This window comes from Penicillium atrosanguineum (assembly GCF_028827265.1).
Source record: "Penicillium atrosanguineum strain IBT 20685 chromosome Unknown utg000007l_segment0_segment0, whole genome shotgun sequence".
NCBI lineage: Eukaryota > Fungi > Ascomycota > Eurotiomycetes > Eurotiales > Aspergillaceae > Penicillium > Penicillium atrosanguineum.
Window position 1 is genome coordinate 412,905 of NW_026623139.1, and position 18,206 is coordinate 431,110.

Below are 18,206 nucleotides of genomic sequence, written 5' to 3' on the forward strand. Positions count from 1 at the left end.
GAATCCAAAATGGATCGACATAGATTACACGGTTAAAATTTTATTTCAATTCATGCCAATTCCTCAACATCTCCAAGCTTATGCATGCAACTGAGCTCCAGGCATTGCTGGAGCACTGGTATCAAAATGGTAGGGATATCATCAAAACAAGAAAGGGTATCAACAAGCCCACGAAATATTCAATCCCCTAACAGTCCTCCATGAAAAGTAAAATATGCAGCGCCATAATTCCAGGATAATCTTTGAGCTCATTTCTTCTTCGCCCCAGCAGGAACGATCATTCTCGCCAAAACCTCCCTCTCCTTCTGCAAAACCATCAACCTGGCATCCTCAATAACCTTCCCTTTAGGCGCAGGCCCAGGCACAGGGACCTGCGCAACCTGCGCCGCAATAACAACAGCAGGTCCGGGCTCCTTAGCCTCTCGCGCCCTCTTCCTCCGCTGTCCAAGCCCAGACCCATAAACAACAACCCACTCATCTACCTTCCCATTCTCCGGGACTTCACACCCAGAACAAATCTTTGAATGTGACCCTATCTCCGCATACTGATGTATCGTCGCGAGAGCCTCGATCGTCACAGACGAGTGAATGTGCGCACCGGGGTGGATAGTCGATGACGGACCGACGGTCACGAAGTAGGAGAGACGCGTTGCGATTTCTTTGGACTCGGTGGATCGTGCAGGTTGCGCGCCGATTATGGCCTTTTCGCTGATTATGCAGCCATCGCCGACAACTATGGGGCCTTGGTAGGCGTAGAAGCGGGCGCGTGGATGGATTATTGTGCCCGCGCCGATGGTTACGGGGTATGTGCCCTGGAAAACTGCTGTGTCGGCAATTGTAGCCGTGGGATCGGCTTTGAGGGGGGCTTTTGGAGGGCCGGTTGGGACTGGACGGCTGGATGGTGGTTTGAGTGTCGCCATTGTATTATGGTGGCTGGTTGATGTTTTGGGGGTCGGGGATTGCGGAGTTTGGGAGCGGTGCGGCGTCAAGTTCGGAGGTGAACGTCAAGTCAAGTCAAGTCAAGTTCCGAGGAAAGGTCAATGTCTAATAGTCGCCATTTTGTACAATTCCACCGGGTATCTAATATCTAATCTAAAGTGCAAAGAACGCCCATTTCTAAGTTCAAGTCCAAGGCACCTTCTACTCCTCGGCCTTCTTAATGCCGTTTCTCTTCCTCCAAGCCCGGACACCGCGATCCATCTCGTCCAAGGTCATACCATCCCGCACTAGACAGAATGTAACTCCAAGCTCCGTCTCAACATTGCGGTTCCGCGTCTCGTCATCGAAGAACAACATATCCTCATATACAACACCACTAGCCTGATGAATCTTTGCAAAATGCTGGGTCTTGTTCGCCGGGAAGATCTGGATGAAATCGAAGTAGTCAAGAGAGCGAATAGTCTTCGCGTTGGCAGCGGGGTTATCCGAGAAACTCGGAATAATATGCAGGGCTTTAAGCATGTCGCGCGCTAGCTCGGGGGTATGGGTTCGCGAGGCGAGGGCTAGTGGGATCGAGCGGCCCTTGCAGGCGTAGATAATCGAGGACACGGCGGGGTAAAAGGCGAAGGCTTCGCCCCATCTAAAGTAAGTTAGCTTGTGTACAGTTATTGTGTTGGGATGGGGGTTTTACTTATCCACAACGCGCGAGTTATTGTCGCGCGCCTTGATAGGTGCACTGCAATGTGTGTCGACCCAGAATGGCCATAGAGTGTAGTCGAGATCGAAAACGATCAGCTTGGGAAGAGGGAGGCCATCGGTGAATGTCGCCGGGGCCACGGAGGTATCTTCCAGTGACTGTGTGTTCTGACGCTTGTTTCGAAGCATGATTCAGTTAAAATGAGTGAAGAGATGTGTCTGGAAAAGAGTGTAGAGGGTAATCGTGAGAGTGAAATATTCGGGGATTCCGACTAGAATGTTGGAAGGCGGGGAGATGAGCATCCGCACGTGCCCAGAGCTGCGAACTATGTATACTACCAGGAGTTCCTCTTTTCTTTAGCGTTTACAAATCTAGAAAATTATTTCCGATCATTTTCTACTGATTGATGTTTTCTTGTCTTAGATATTTGTTCTAACTATTATTTTCTTAGAAATATCTATAGCAAGGACTCTCGAGCAGCTTCGGGGTATACGGACGTGAAGAACTGCTACTAGGACAAATGCTTCATAGATATTACAAAACACGTCTCAAGAGAAGTTTAGAAGCATCTGTAGCAAATCATCTAAGAACAATGTCGGAAAAAGACTTAAAAAGACTAAAATAATCCCAAAAGGAATTCAAAGATAACTAAGTGACCTATGGGGATAACCTTGCACCTGATTATGTTAGGTACTCATGTGACTTACTAGCCTCACAGGGGAGACCATTCCATAGGTAGCACATTAATTTACACCATTCACTGAATCCGGTGTTCCCGAATCGAATGAGTCCGGGACTTCGAAAGCGCCAACCGCCAAGGTCTTGGCCCTCCACCCATGTTTTGTTGAACGGGTCAACTCCTGTCGGTCAATTTCCGATACTAGGCTCTTGCGGGCTTGGCATCCCCGCGAATGTATGAACTATGCTTTAAATCTCCGCAATTTTCTCGCCGAGACCTGGGGTGCTGCCTCGTGGCATACATGTGCTTTCAGGGTTCATGGTCAGGACGTGTTGTCAACAGTGGTCAATTTTGGGGCTATCAAACTCGGAATTGCTATAGGAAATCCAGGGCAGCGGAATAAGAGTGCGAATAGGCGGAGAGGAAATACGAAGAGCTAAGGTACATTCGCAGATGTCTATATTTGCGGGTCTATACGGCCTCGGGCTACGGATTTTACACAACCCAGCGCCCCGAAGTTGACCCAATTATTGACTTCTTCCTGTCTTCCAAGACCCTGATGAGGGATTGAATTTGCCACTAAACAGTATTGCATGGTAGTATAATAGCGAGAAAGCGGAATGGAGTCGTCTAGATATCGCCGTTCACGGGTGGCTTGTGGACTCGGCCAACTTCCGGCGATCTGATCTCCTCCGATGCTTAGCCGCTTTGACACTTTGCTTGGTGCTACTACCTAAAGTGGGTAGTAAAAGAATATCAGCTGTCTTGGCTTTGAACAAAATATCCGATCCCTTGCCTTATTGGAATCTCCACGGGTTCCAAGGATTTGCCCATGGGGTATGTGGGGTACGCGCCGGCTATAGATTCCAGTTCTACTCATTATGGGGTGACCTTCTTGTTGCTACCTTGACTGTTCCCCTCTCTCACTAGGCCTAGACTCGAGAGTGAAGTGAGAGTTTTGGAATACGATTCATGATCCATGTTAATCTGCCCGAAACCTGTTCGGGGTTATAAGGTATAAAATGCTGGTCCGCTCTTTCATTTATTGAAACATCACTCTCAAATACTTCCCTTACACCTTCGGTAACTGTCCTTGTTTGCACTTATCCTGATCAGCGTCAACTGCAACCAGCATGGGTCTTTTCAAGCCTCCCGGGATGGCTAATCACCCCCGAGAGGTCTTCAACATTCGCCTCTTTTGGTCTGTGGGCGTCTTTGGTATGTTTTCTTTCCACTGGCTCAGGAAAAATGCCCCAGTCATACCGTACTGATATTTTGTGACATAAAAGGTATTCTTGGAGCGGCCAGAGGAATTGACGAAGGCCTAGTTGGTGGCATGGTCAGCCTCAAGAGCTTCAAGGATGAGTTTCCCTTGGAGGTAGGCTCAGAGGCAGAGATAGCCAATCGTGAGTCCAACATTACCAGCATGGTTCAACTGGGTTCTATCGGCGGCGCACTGTTGGCCTTTCTTTTGTGTGACCGGATCGGCCGTGTGAGGTCACTTCAAGCTCTCACTATTCTTTGGGCAATTGGCTTCGTGATTGTCATCACTAGCTTTGGTAACATTGGACAAATCCTTGCTGGTCGGTTCATAGCCGGCCTTGGTGTTGGTATGACCACGGTTGTCGGCCCGACCTACTTGGCCGAGGTTGCTCCGAAAGCAATTCGTGGCATGTTGACAAATATATTTGCCGGCTCCGTTTACTTTGGAGTCATGCTTGCTTATTTTGCGAACTGGGGTTGCTCGGAGAATATCTCAGATACGACTCGCAACCAGTGGGTTATTCCACAGTCAATCCATATCATGTTTGCTGGGTAAGTACCTCGAATTTGAGTTCATAACGCTTTACATTCTAATGCAATGACTGATAGGGTCATTTTCCTCGCATCATGGACTATCCCAGAAAGCCCTCGGTTCCTCATTATGAAGGGGGAGCATGAGAAAGCTCTTAAAAATCTTTGCAAGCTACGAAAACTACCCGAAGACCACCCAACTATCACATCCGAGATAATCGACGTTCGTGACCAGCTAGAGCGTGAACAAGAAAGCACCCATGGGTCTTCATTCTTGGGCAAGGCTAAAGAGCTTGTGATGATTCCTGCAAATCGCTACCGTTTCATGCTGGGCGTTATGTCCCAACTTCTCGGCCAATGGTCTGGCGCATCCGCGATTACTATCTATGCAAACAGTTTCTTTGCTGCTCTAGGAAAGACTGGCCAAAGCGAGAAGCTCTTCGCCACGTGCATTCTGGGTGTTGTCAAATTTTGCTCTGCCTATCTTTGTGCATTCTTCCTGATTGACTTTATCGGTCGTCGTCGGTCGCTTTACATCGGAATTCTTTTGCAAACTATCTCAATCTGCTATGTTGCAATCTACCTGGCCCAGGTCCCTGCCTCGGCTCATGTCGGGGATAGTGGTGCATCCGCCATCACAGGGTCAGCCAAACGTGCTGGCATTGGTGCCATTGCCGCCCTATATATTTCTGGGTTTGGCTGGGCAATGGGCTGGAACTCTTTCCAGTATCTGGTCAATGCCGAGATCTATCCCCTTCGACTGCGCGCATTGGGTTCTTCTCTTGTGATGTGTATCCATTTCGTCAACCAGTTTGGTAATACCAAGGCTGTTCCCAGTATGCTTATCGCCATGACCAACTACGGGTTCTTTGTGTTTTGCACTGCGATCTGCGTTCTTGGCTTGCTTTGGGTTTGGTTCTTCGTTCCTGAGACTGCTGGGCGGAGCCTTGAGTCCATGGATGCATTATTCTCTCTCCCCTGGTATCAGATTGGCCGTCATGGGAAATATCTTTCTCCCGATGGCGTCGTGAGCTTTGATGAAGATGATCTGGAGAAGCCCCATGCTATTCAACACGAAGTGCAGCGTGGTGGTACACACTAGGGGTGACATTCTTAAAGTATGCGCAACTAAGTTGATTACTGTTCCGATCCATATTTCACGTTTCCAGTGTGTACTTATGATACTATACGTACTCTATTTCCTTTGCCGGGTGGGGCTTTCCTATTCCAGATGCCGCCACTTTAAAGAGGGCGCTCAAGAGTCAGGCTCACTGAGTACATTTCAGTCCGGGTCAGAATCACTGAGCTGGTCAGTGAAAACAATACAACTATCATACACATGCTACAAGATATTCGAACTCGTCGTCGCACAGCCTTGATGAGCATGATTTTTCGATTCGTATTAGCATAGTTTCCTTTCTGTCTTTCGTTTTCATGTCGACCTGTCCCGCTCGGTCAGGGGCATTTTTCCTTCCGGCTAGCAGGGCGTTAGAGGTTCTTTGGCTTGGTCTGCTGTTCTTTGTCGTTTTATTTAGTTCGGGTTCTTTGCTTCTTGTTGGTATACCAGTGGATATTTGGTTTCGGTGAAGGATTTAGTGTCTGGCATGGGATTGGGATTGGAATATACAGAGTTCAAATTAAATAGCATCTTGATCGATTTATTCGCTGAGTATTTGTCCAGTCTTTAGTTTTTCTTTCTACCTGATCGGTCCTGAAACTTTGACAAAACCCGCATCCGGTTGTCTCACTTACGTTGCTCTCCACTGTGGAATTGCCAGGAGCCCACGACGTTTTGTTGTCCTGACGTTATATCCTCAACATCGATCGATGTTGACGCGTCGGAACCTTTTGAACCAATGGGATCCCGAACTTGTCGTGTACAGGGCCTGACCATCGCGTCTTCTAATCCTTGTGAACATCTTTCCAAAGGATTTCCTGGGCATCTTCGAAGCGTCTTTTTGTTCATTCTCAATTTCGTTTATGACGATACCTAATCCACCTGCGCTCTAAAAGGCTTGATTGATTCAAATTGGCTGAGTTATGAAAGAAATAACATGGAGAATACAATTTAGACAACATCGTGGGTAGTCTCCCGATTGAGTTCTTGCACGATCACCTGGGCCCTTTCCAAGATTGCCTCTGTGCCCTCAAATCGAGATCTGAGGGCATCTACTACTGCGGGTGCCTCTTCCGCCTCTGAACGTTGACCTTCGGCTGCAATCACCACATTGAAATCTCTCGCCATACTCTCTACCTCCTCGGTCACTTTTCTCTGCAGATCATCAAAACACTCATTCAGGGCCCCTGTGTATTCTCTGCCAGCAACATTCGAAAACTTGGCAAAGAGCATCGAATGCGTCAGGTGGTCATTCATGATTTTCTTTCGGCGCTTGTCACTTCCAGTCCCTGTATAAATTAACCAATAAGCTGATTTGAAATGCAACCCGGAGTAGAAAGGTTAACTTACCTCCTTCTAGGTTCATCTGGGTATAAGCAGGTTGCATCAATCCTGAAATGTACGAGCTGGCATGACCATGAGCCATGTCTCGCATGGTGTTTCTAATGAACGAGTTAGCACACTGTTTCCATGGTATATGCACGGAGATCTGTACTCTGAGGTCTGCGTCATCTTCTGCAAAGAATTCAAAACATGTTCTTGGATGCATTTTCTTCTCAATTCCATGATTCGTTGAAGATTTTCGAGGGCGCATGGTGCAAGATGAATATGCGCTAGAAAAAGCCATGAAATGAGCATGCCACCGCAGCACCTGGGTGACGAAGCTTCTTTTCCCAAAAAGAGTGACTTACCTCCAATTTCCCCACTCCATCTATCAAAGATTGTGCGAGCATCTCTCGCCATGTTTCCTTCTTGCATATGCAGCCAATTCCTTAAGGTGTCCCAATTGAGAATTAGCTGGTCTCTTGCTGGCTGGAGTAACTCGTCATTCCAACAGCGACCCTTAGGCACAGCTTTAGTTGCGTGATCGCCAAAATTACGACAAAAGGCAGCATAGGTTGGCCAGGCCATCTGTAAGCGATGTTAGAGCCGAGTCGTATAGTCAGAAAATGGTTTGAGAAAACCTACTACTGTCCATTCCTGGCTGATCTCAATACTTGCGGCCGTCCAGCGAGTTTGATATTGCCCTGAAGTTTTATGAGACCAGGGTCCAAACATATTGAATTAAAAAAACTCACGAATCATGTTGGTAATATGTTCCTCAAATAGACTGGCCAAGCCCACGCGCGCTTGATGAGCCAATCCCTGGTTGGAAATGAGTTCCTATTGACCATCAGAAACTCTGGATCTTTCAAGGCGCTGCTCATGGCCTAATATGTTCATCTAGGTCAAAAATACCTGGTTCAAACCATTCTGTGCATTTTCCAGAACTTCTCGAAGCCTAGCGGCGTTTCCACCCGTCACCGAATCTGTTCCGGATAAAGTCCACTGACGCAGAGAGGCCAGCTGTGTTGGCACATGGATATTCAAGAATACGAATGCTGAGTGCATAAGAGCCTCGGCGGGTACTAAGTGACAGTACCGGCGCAGCTCCCGAATACCCGCAAGATCAACGTATGCCTCTTCTTCGCTCTTTCCGCTGAAGCGGTACTCGGAGTAGAGTGTGTTACTGACACAAAACACCTGCACATCGCGGTGTCTTTTGATGAGAATTTGCGATATCAGGGAGTTTCGCTGAGTGATGAGGAATTTTGTCAAACTGGCCAATTGTTTAGTATGCCGACAAGGACCGAGCCTAAAACATAAGTAACTTACTTGAGATTCAACTCCTTTTCCTTATCACTAGTATAAAGTCAGCGAGTGGGATTGCCGCATTTTAGGACCAAGGACTCACCGTAGCATCAATGATTGGTCTGCCAGTTCCGATCGTCTTGTGGACGACACTTTCCGTGCCTTGGACTCGGTTGATTCAGCCTTTTTTCGGACAGCCTGAATTTCTTTATTCATCTCTTTGACCCGAAGAGCATGCGAATTATCACCACGGGCAGATTCTTCAGGTGAAATGTCCTAAGAAGAGAGATCAGTAACCACCTCTCCGCATAAGCGACCACTACCAATACCTCCGATTTCGTGCAGATGATCCTTTTTGGCTGATCTGGTTTGCATCTTCGCAAAATGTCTTGAACTGACGCGTTTGTACAGGCGCGGGCAATGTCCGCCACGACGAAGACTTCATCACAGCTATGAGAAAGATACCGCTCAGTAGCTCGAACTCTGGCGAAGTTCAGATCACTGAAGCCTAGTTTAGGGTTAGTCTAAGCCTGACTACATTGAGTGCAGCAAAGATATTCTTGGCGCATACCAGGTAGATCAGCGAGCACCAGGCCGTTCTTCAGAATCGGTGATTTGAGATATACCCTGCGAGATTATCAGAAAATGTGTTCTTTCCAAGGAGAGTATCACTAACCTGATCAGCTTGATGAATGGCCAAATTGCAGGTTTGCCATTATCAATGTTACTGGCAGTTAGCATATCGAGAATGACTCTACAATCCTCAATATCACCTGCAATCGCAGAATACCCAAGCGCATCGAGTCCACCTGGTCGCCATGCTAGGCCAGCAGAGGCCCACCGTTCCAACTGCGCGAGAATAGCTGAATGAGCCCCGTCATAATCCTCGGAAAGGTGCTCCATCGTCAACGCCGGTTGGCTGTTGAACAAAGATTCAAAAGTTTCCCAGGCCCTCACAGCCTCATCTCGACACTTTTGCTGTTCCTCTTGCGATTGCAGGTCTCGGAAGAATCGATTGACATTAAATTGACGGAACATTGTAAGAAGTTCGTTCAGTAGCTCTTTCATTTCTTCCGAGGTCATAAACTGTGCTTCAACCGTGAACGGTCCGGTGTGATCTTCATCAACATGTCGAAATTCAGTCACCACGCAGGTACAAGCTGTGCCTCCGCTGCTCTGTGTATAATTGTTAACATACCCGCATTTTTTACTGGAGGAATAAGTGATGAAATGACACATACTGAGCGTGATAGGCTCCGCTGATCAAGCAACGAGTTTATCAAAGAACTTTTCCCTGGTCAAGAATCAGAATCAAAAATGACGCATAGAGTCATTTGAATGCCATACCAACACCAGAGTCGCCGATAAAACCCACCGTCCGAGTTTCTGGGTACTTAAACATGCTCATTTTCTTGGTATCCCTACATAAGGCATGTAGATCTGAAGAATGCTCTTCGCTCAACCGAGAGATTCCCATCATCTCGGCAAGAATGCCCAGTTCGCGTTTAACATCCTTCAGGCCATCCTGAAGTCGACTTTTATAAACCGGGGCAGGAGGAAGTTCCTCTTCACGGAGATCGCCAGTTCTGGCGTCGGGCATTTCATCACTGTCTGAGTCTTCCTCATTTTCTGCAGCATTTCTTCCGGAAGGGCAAGCTTCCTCGCCGACACTCGACTCAGGAAAAGCACCCGGGATTCGCGGAGTTGCTCGGGTTGGAGTAAAAAATATCGAGCGACTCCTCTCAGCCTGTCGGCCACCATGAGATGAAGGCACTGGCGCAGGCCTTGGACTCGGACTTGGGGAAGCATTATGCTGCTGGGCATAAGTGGCATTCGAGCTACCCGGGCTTAGCAACGTGTTTGATGACCGAGCTTGAGGTGAAAGCATCGAGCCTGGGGAATCGTTGAGGCTCAAAGCTTGGAAGAGAGGAATCGATCTCGGGGTTTGTGGATTGAGCGCAGAACCTCCTTCATGACTGCCTCGAGATGAAGATGAAGGGGTCAATACCACTTCGGATTGTGAGCTAAACGAGAAGTTGAAGTCTGAAGATGGCGCTTCCATCATGGGGTGTCTGCCGTGTAGCAGGTATCAAAGAGGATGGTCCGAGTACACAGCCAGAAGCGAGTGCCCGTGTGTTTTTAAATAATTCCATATGCCCCGGTATGGACGACCAGCCCCAACTCTGGAACGGATCTGCGGGGGGGGGGGCAGTGTATCGCGCCTTCGTGCTGCGGGTTGCGGGTTCCGGGTTCCATTAGCGCTGCATTTCAACTACACTCGCGGCGCCTGCATACGCCAAAGTGGTTCCTCATATTGGACCTTGATCGGCTCAGGTTGACTTTCATCATATGTATGCCACCACTTCAGAATACTGTGCATAAGCTATTTATTATTTTGAATGAAAAGAGAAATGTAGAAGCTGTGCCAGCCTCATGAATCCTTTTGGCCCCCATGAGCTAGCGACCTAGCCGCATTCCTGCCCCTGTCGCAAAAGAGAGCGAAGTCATGCGCATGATCTGAGCAGCCAATAAATCTTTGGGTCTAGAATATTTTGTCCTTTTGTCAAAAAGCGCTCTGAGTTCTGAAAAAGCGGCAATCTCGGAGGAATTTGGCATCTGATCCCCGGCCCTCTTTTCTTAGCGTGATTGGTGGCCGAGGAAAGAGGAAGAATTCAGCATTTTCTGTTATCTGTTTAAAGATCGAAGCACGAAGTTCTGGATGGATTCATGCCTGGTGATTAGTAGCTTTCCTTTCGCTTCTGCGGTTTGATGGTTTACTTCCTCGGCAACCGCTGTGCTCGGGCACTCGAGAAAACGGTACCTAACCATTCGTGCGCCAGCAGGCTATGACAAATTCTGGATCCAGATCAACCCTAGATTAATTTTACGCCCTAGCGCTAACTGTTTCAGAGGCGGGAGCTTGCGGATAGGGCACTAAGAGCGAATGATTCTAAGAGTTTCCTAGATAACAGCCGGACCACGCAATAGAAGGCGCGAGAATTCATAGTTTGCACGGCACCTGAAATAGATCACACTGAGTAGATTGCGACGGTAATTAGCGCCACTACTCAAGAAAACAGTCAAAGTCTTCTAGGTCATCTATTTTCTACTCATAGTGAAGATCATTTTTAGAAAGGGGCTTAAAGCATTTGGTCCCCTCGTCTTCATTAACTTCATCCTAGAGAAATTTCGGCGGGTCATTTTGAACCTCTTTTTAGTTCCTTGAAGGCCCTAACCCTTAAACATTCCTTGACCATCAACACAATCATCCCATACCAGAAATATGTGGCATATCGAGCTCCAAGTACAGGAAGCAGAGCCTAGTGTTTAAGCTGGTGGGGAAAGACACTGGCCTGGATGCCATTGACCAACCCACAATCGATGCATTGAGCAGGCTGTAGTACGACCCGTCCATCAGGCCGATCACACCTGTGTGATGATAGCCTAATAGAGAATTGCGGTAATACTTTAGATCTTTAGATATCACTCAGCCCTAAATATATGAGGAATGGATGGGTCCTCGTGGATACAGACGTGGGGATCGGCCACAGCCCTACGAGAAATTTGGTTAATTCAGAAATTCAGCTTCAAAAAGAGGAGGGGCACACGTGATGGGGCTAGCGTGTTGCATTCATTATATTGACGTAGCTTACTCAGGCCACTCACCCCAACGCTCAGCTCAGACTCAGGGCGCATGACCTGAGCGCTCTGATCCGCTCACTGAGCCTAAGCTAAGACGTCTACTAACCGTTCTTCCCGCTTTACGGATAACACTTGTTTCGGTTACGGCCAGACAAGCTAATGTATGGGGCAGAATGGATCATTTTAGACTGATGATTGATTTGAAAACTCTCGCCTTTAATAAGGCCGACTCCGAGTCTTGTAGTCGCATCTAGCTATCTTGATGCGGAAGGTTAGAGTTTGAAGGTGGCGCTAGACAAAAATACTCTATCACACTACTAAATGCTGTGTGGCATCTGCCAACGCCGCCAGATTCCGATCAGCCCGACAGATCACCATTTAGAGATGCTGTCTCGGCCGTCATTTGAATCAGCTAAACGATGGCATCAACCGATGAGATGCTAACCTTCGTTAGTAGAAAATTTTGCCAAAATATCTATGTCCTGCTTTCCTGATTTTCCGCTTGTACATACAGCCCTAGTGTGTAGTGAGATTCTCCGAATCGATCATCGATTTTCCTTCCTGCTTCCGTGTCTCTAGATCTCCTGCATTTCAACATCTTTTTCTGTGCCTTTTTCTCACCTGTTTGATTGGCATAAGCTTACTTTTAATCAGTCTGTGAGCTCGACGTCGTTGTATAACGTGATTTCCAAGCGAGCGGACACCCTAGCAAGGTAATATTTTCAACCACGCATCATGCCACCAAAATGAAACCGAAAGGGAGCAAGCTTATGATATTAATTGAATATTTCAGACCTCGGTGATACCATTTAACTCACCGGGCAGAATGAACACGCCCCGCAAGGGGCTGTGGGAATTTCTCGGGGACCGGCAAGATCTACAATCTCGGAGATACAGGAGAAAATATGTCCGAAATGTGCAACAATGCAATCCACGCAGGAAAAACAATCAAACTCAAGAAACTTCTTCGTTTATTTCTCCGACCTTCATTGGATAGCAATCATGGAAATAAACTTAGCACAGAGAAACTGAAGCCTTGAGCGCCCCCGTTCGAAATGCCTCACCTCCCGGGCTTCCTAAAATGGCAGACTTCTCCGAAGGAAAGGATCGGCCCGGGGATGTGGGGATCTATAAAGACAGTGAAGAGTCTAGGGACCTAAAAACAGCGGGGTTTAAATAAGGCCGCGTCAACACCACTCAAACATTTCAAAATTAAAGGAGCTAACCTCGGGTATTGACACTTACGGCAGTATAAATAAAGAAAGGAGCGCTGGCAAAAACGGGAACCATCATCACACGATTCAATGGCAATGAGATCCCTCCTACTTAGCCTGGCCCTGGCTGGCATAGTGCAAGGCTCAGTGGTCGGAACCCGAAGCAATATCGAAACTAGCTCTGGTTCTAGCTCCGCCACTGCTTCGGCCGAGTCCCCGACAGTCTATATCGACACATACGAGAGTACAATTCGGGGAAACAGGTCGGAGTATCTTAACTCTGTCTATAACTTCAAGGCCATCCCATTTGCGTCAGCTCCAACAGGCGAGTATCGCTGGAGACACCCACAGCATGTCGCTGGGTGGTCAGGTATTCGTGACGCGACAGAGTTTGCCCCAGACTGTCCGCAGCAAGGGGCAAGCAACTATAGCGAGGATTGTCTGTATCTGAATATCTGGACGCCTGACACCGCGAGGCTCAATGATGTCGTGAACAACACCGAGACTGGTATCGGCATTGTTCCTGCTGAATCGGGAAGCAAGATGCCCGTTTATGTCTGGTTCTATGGTGGACGCTTCGGCTCTGGGTCTTCCAGTCAGGCTCTATACGATGGCGCTGGTCTTGCAGCCAAGGGCGTGGTTGTCGTGACCGTCAACTACCGCCTGGGTGCGCTTGGATTCCTGGCACACCCAGAGCTAAGCAACGTCTCAGTTAGCGGAACGTCTGGCAACTATGGGCTTGTCGACCAGCAGGCTGCGCTACACTGGACCAACGAGAATATTGCCTCGTTCGGTGGTGATCCTACGCGCATCACCATCGGTGGTCAATCTGCGGGCGCCGCTTCGGTACTCGACCACCTCAATAGCGAGCTCGCAGATGGCCTCTTCGAGCAGGTGATTGCGGAGAGCGGTGCAACTTACCCCTCCAACCCACTCATTGGTAGCATTGCCCAGAGCTACCGCTCTCTGAGCTCGGCCGAAAGCCAAGGAGTAGAATACCTCAAGAGCCTCGGCCTTCAGAGCATCACCGCTGCGCGGAACGCCTCCGTTGAGCTGTTCTTGTCAAGCGGTAACAAAGACGATGTCACCTACAGCAACACTGTCTTTGCCGACAACTCGGCGTACATGGAGCCACCCCTGTTCCGACCTGTTTTGGACGGCTACGTGCTTCCTGCCACGTACCAGGAGATGCTGAATCGCGGAAATCATACCATCGCCCCTGTCCTAACAGGCGGCAACCGAGACGAGAATGGAGCCACGCCCAGCCCAGGCATGACAGTGTCGAGCTACACAGCACAGAACGCATATGAATTCGGCAGCGTTGGACTTGCCGATGAATTCTTCAAGCTCTATCCAGCCGGCCACAGCAACCACAGCGCCGATGTGTCTCAAAATACTTTTTATCAAGACCAGACGCGCATGTCTGTTTGGCTGTGGGCAAACGAGTATCTGGCCGGCTCTGCTCGAAACACCTCCCGTAACGGAACCTACCAGACCTACACCTACTACTGGACCCACGCGCCGCCTGGTCAGGACGAAGGCGCTTACCACATGAGCGAGATCAATTATGCCTTTAACAACCTGTATGCAACGGAAAAGCCCTGGACTTCTCTGGATTACGAAATTGCGGACAAGCTGTCCGATTACTGGGTGAACTTTATCCGCAGCGGTAACCCCAATGGCGAGGGATTGCCGCACTGGCCGGGGAACAGCGCCAACTCCGCTAAAATCATGGAGGTGGGAAATGCGTGGAAACCAATCGCTGTAGCCGATAAGGAGAAGATTTCGTTTATTCGCAAGTGGTTCTCCAAATGGCCTGTCTATTGATTGAAATAGTAGCGGTACTCTATGATCTCAGTCCATCATTCTCAAATTGCAGTGAGCCCGACATGATCTATTTGCCGGCAACATGAAGCTCCATATACTGGAAGAATTCTTTTGAAGATGGCTAATCCGAACCTGCGCTTAGGTATGTGTACGATGCTGTTGATTTCATTAAAACTCCAGTGGATAGTTAGCTGGAAATACGTTTTCAATTATATCTCATCAAATGAGCCTTATTGTCCAAAGCACATTTGGGGCCCATCGGCGGCCGAGATCAAACCCCAAAGTTGTTTTGTCTCGAAGACCAACTTAAACTACAACGCACGTCATTCTCTGAGTAGCGCGCTTGAAATCAGGCAACTAGTATTGTTTGAAGTACGTCAGGATGAACAACAGTCGGCTTCCTATCCTGAAACGGCAAAGCCATAGTATCGTAGACCAGAGAAACTAGTCATGTAGAATTGGACCTTTATTTGATAAGCTAGAGAAATATTCAATCGAGACTCAACAGTTCTTCCTTGCATTCAACAGCCAAAGAGCCAAGTATTCTCCTGGCTGCTGCCTCGCCGGTTGCGAAAGCTCCATGAACACATCCGCTTCCTGCAATAGCCAGGTGCTCACCCGCAAATTGAAGTTTGCTCTTCGTGCGATTCTGCGCCGCATTTATCAAGATATCGGGATCATCGCCAACCTTCTCGGATGTATAAGTCCCAAATCCAGCAAAAGCATCTTGCGTCCAACAAGTGGACTCGATGCTCGTGACTTTAGGTAGGGCCTTGTAGGGCTCTGTCCGCAAGAGCTTGAACAGTGGTTCAAAGAACCCATACAGTTCCTTCTTGTCAGTGATAGCCTCCACCTTCTGTGTCAGTGGCTCAACTACCTGGACACACAGTTCTTTGCTGTCCGCTACTAGTAAAAGATTCACCGTCACTGTAGAGTAGTTCAAGATAGTGTCGAGTGCTTCTGAGTCATTGACTATCTCGGAAGTCTCATCAGTCGGGTCCTGTGGCGAAGGATAGTAGATGAACTGGTCGTGATTTTTAGACCAGAATACCTCACTGAATTCAAAAAATACTTTACCCAGTGCTCCATAGCTAAGATTGTTGATTCCGTTTTGCATGTCCCGAGGGATAGGGGGATCGAATGATATTAGGTTGTGATGAAATGTGCCCAGCGGAGTTGCGACGATAATCGCGTCCCCGAAGACTGTCTGGACTTGACTTTCGTCTTCTGGATTTGCGCATTCCACAAGGATCGGAGAAGATGAATCCTCGCTCCATTGTATTTTTTTGACCATCTGATGCAGTCGAATGGAACCAGGGCCTTTGAGCAAGTCTTGGGCCGTCCATTTGACGATGGAATCATAGCCATCCTTCATATAGAGATTTCGCTCAGTAACGAAGTAGTTCATGTGTTTTGAGGATGCCAGGGTAGTGCTCGTTCCAACCCATTGTTCCATCTCTTTGATCACCTGCGGAGCCCACAGTCTTTCGTCTTGAGTAATCAGTGGATGCTCTTTGGTGAACTCTCGTATAAACTCATCGACACTTCTGTCCTTGGCGTCGGGACTTGTTTCATAAAACCACTCTGCATAGTCTGCAAACTCATCGACTACTTTCTTTGCTTTGAACTGAGATCCAGCACGTCCATCAGAGGTGTAATAAAAGGGTGTCCCATCGTCATAATAGTATTGAAGTCCGAGTTTCGGAATCAGCTTAACAAGCTTGTTTTGGGAGGTTTCGTGCATCCAAGCGGCCCCTGTAGTCACTCACTAATGTCAGTACTATATCCTTTCTTTCAAAGGACATTCTGTGGAAAGTAGACTTATCACTCAAGAAGAAACTCGCTGGAGCTGTTCCCCACATTGAGTTAAAGGTACCCCTGCAAAACTCTGGAAAACACCATATTCGGATAGACGCACCCATATCTCGTGCTGGCTTTCCGCTCTTTCTGCTGGTCAGGATCCTTCCTCCAATCCTGTCACGAGCCTCAAGAACGATCACGTGGAGACCATGTCGCTTCAAGATTGATGCGGCGCGCAGTCCAGCTATCCCCGCTCCCACGACAAGGACTGTTTTTGGAGAGGTCTTGGAAGAGAGTTCGGCATGGGGTTGAGTCGCTTCTGTTCTCTTGATCACAAAAGTCTCCTCGCCTTCCAAGGGCTCCATCTGCGTCGAGGAATCTACGCGTGGCTTTTGAACAAGAGCGGACAAAGAGCGTGCGTTGGCTTCCCGGTCCATGGAGGCTGGTATGAAATTTGAACTGACATGAAGAGACATTCTGAATTCCGGAAAATCGAGAGATCCAAAGAAAAGAAGGTGGAAGTTTTCTGAGAAGTGAGAGGAAAACCTGTACGTGAATGTACTGCCAAGATAGGGTTCATGTCAGAGGAAGAGGCCGGAGAGGCGCGCTTTATCGTAGACATGCTTGAGAGCAAATTTGGTATGTCCATGCGAGGTGGATCAGGTCTCGGGGATGATTGAACTATCGCACTGCGCATGTCCTTTGCTGTATTCAATGTCACAGGACCTAGCGGGGCTTGCTGTCAGAAGCTGAACCACTGATTCGTTTTCAAAATGATGGAGTGAGTCATCCTCTCTTTGAATCTGTCGCCGTTGGAAATACCCATATTCCAGAAGCCAGCCCGCGACACGCTTCGAAATCTTGGGAATGTGTTCCCATGCTGCACTTGTAAGCCATCCATCGCGGTGGAAGCAATCATTTTTGGGGGGTCTTTTTTCTAGTTCTACTGCTAGGCCTTTCATGGTATCATAACTACTAAGAAGATCGCGTTGAAAATATGCAATATTGCCAAGCGGATTACGAGCGGATGCATGGGCTGGAATATTCATATCTGTGATAGCTGCATGTACGAGAGTTTCCTCTCGATAAGAATGAATGGCCAATCAAATAAATGTCCCTTTACGGCCTTCGGCTAGAGAAGCAAGCTTTCGCCAAGGTTCACCCGAGACTCCCCTTGCCATACTAGGAAGGCCTACGCATTAGCGCCGCAAATCAAAGCGCTCGCGGGGAGAGTGACATCGCTGTTAACTTCCTATCCGCGTTTCTAACGTTTTGCTTCAAATGATTTATCGGGATCCGAGGGCTAGCGCGTCAATATCGTGTTAGCAAGGCGGATAGTTCCTTACCCCGCATTTAGCCGATCGACGCTCTCACGTCAAACGGCCTAGAATGGAATTGTGAGCCAGGGAAAGTCTTTCATTGATAGCTAGTCCATTAATTCGTAATCAGGGGTCAGGGCGACTCAGTGGCTGGGGCACTTGGGCTAGTGATTTTGGTGAGGGGTAGAGGCGAATGGGCCGATAAAGTTCAAGATGAAAATGAATGAGTTGAGTGTTGTCACACACACTGTTGTCATTTGAATGTTTCCTAGCTCATTTCTCAAATAGCTTTGCATACAAGCGGCGGTAACCTTACTATCACGCTACTATCGCTTATCCTGAGAGGCCAGAAACCTGTGTGTCATCTCTCTTATCTCCTCGTGGTACGCCATCCTAAGGTGTTTAAAGAAAGTTCAAGGGAAACAAGACCGTTGGGAACCTCTTTAGATATGAATTCTGTCTGTCGCTTAGACCTTTCTTATAATTTACTCTTCGCTTCATCCTCTCATCGTACTCTATCCTAGAAAAGAAAGCAACGCATACGGAT

At 48.1% G+C, this 18,206-nt stretch overlaps 6 protein-coding genes across 6 annotated transcripts; 2 read left to right on the forward strand and 4 right to left on the reverse strand.

Annotated features, from left to right (window-relative positions):
* Positions 1–248: 248 nt before the first annotated feature.
* Positions 249–920, reverse strand: N7443_008340 (transferase hexapeptide domain protein; the record flags this gene model as incomplete). Its single annotated transcript, XM_056888396.1, has 1 exon — positions 249–920. One exon carries the CDS (start codon positions 918–920, stop codon positions 249–251), a length of 672 nt encoding a protein of 223 aa, XP_056737698.1.
* A 220-nt stretch (positions 921–1,140) lies between these two features.
* N7443_008341 (Mg-dependent acid phosphatase) lies at positions 1,141–1,824 on the reverse strand (the record flags this gene model as incomplete). Its single annotated transcript, XM_056888397.1, has 2 exons — positions 1,141–1,579; positions 1,631–1,824. The coding sequence occupies 2 exons, from the start codon at positions 1,822–1,824 to the stop codon at positions 1,141–1,143; spliced, it is 633 nt and encodes a 210-aa protein (XP_056737699.1).
* Positions 1,825–3,448: 1,624 nt separating this feature from the next.
* N7443_008342 (sugar porter family MFS transporter) lies at positions 3,449–5,211 on the forward strand (the record flags this gene model as incomplete). Its single annotated transcript, XM_056888398.1, has 3 exons — positions 3,449–3,533; positions 3,605–4,130; positions 4,188–5,211. The coding sequence occupies 3 exons, from the start codon at positions 3,449–3,451 to the stop codon at positions 5,209–5,211; spliced, it is 1,635 nt and encodes a 544-aa protein (XP_056737700.1).
* Positions 5,212–6,177: 966 nt separating this feature from the next.
* N7443_008343 (uncharacterized protein) lies at positions 6,178–9,922 on the reverse strand (the record flags this gene model as incomplete). Its single annotated transcript, XM_056888399.1, has 13 exons — positions 6,178–6,515; positions 6,577–6,741; positions 6,918–7,137; positions 7,195–7,253; positions 7,305–7,389; positions 7,465–7,825; positions 7,882–7,908; positions 7,961–8,133; positions 8,187–8,365; positions 8,429–8,484; positions 8,534–9,033; positions 9,099–9,151; positions 9,205–9,922. The coding sequence occupies 13 exons, from the start codon at positions 9,920–9,922 to the stop codon at positions 6,178–6,180; spliced, it is 2,934 nt and encodes a 977-aa protein (XP_056737701.1).
* Positions 9,923–12,809: 2,887 nt separating this feature from the next.
* N7443_008344 (carboxylesterase/lipase family protein) lies at positions 12,810–14,540 on the forward strand (the record flags this gene model as incomplete). The annotated part of the gene is made up of 1 exon (XM_056888400.1): positions 12,810–14,540. One exon carries the CDS (start codon positions 12,810–12,812, stop codon positions 14,538–14,540), a length of 1,731 nt encoding a protein of 576 aa, XP_056737702.1.
* A 490-nt stretch (positions 14,541–15,030) lies between these two features.
* On the reverse strand, positions 15,031–16,816 carry N7443_008345 (flavin monoamine oxidase family protein; the record flags this gene model as incomplete). Its single annotated transcript, XM_056888401.1, has 2 exons — positions 15,031–16,295; positions 16,459–16,816. 2 exons carry the CDS (start codon positions 16,814–16,816, stop codon positions 15,031–15,033), a joined length of 1,623 nt encoding a protein of 540 aa, XP_056737703.1.
* Between the last annotated feature and the right edge of the window lie 1,390 nt (positions 16,817–18,206).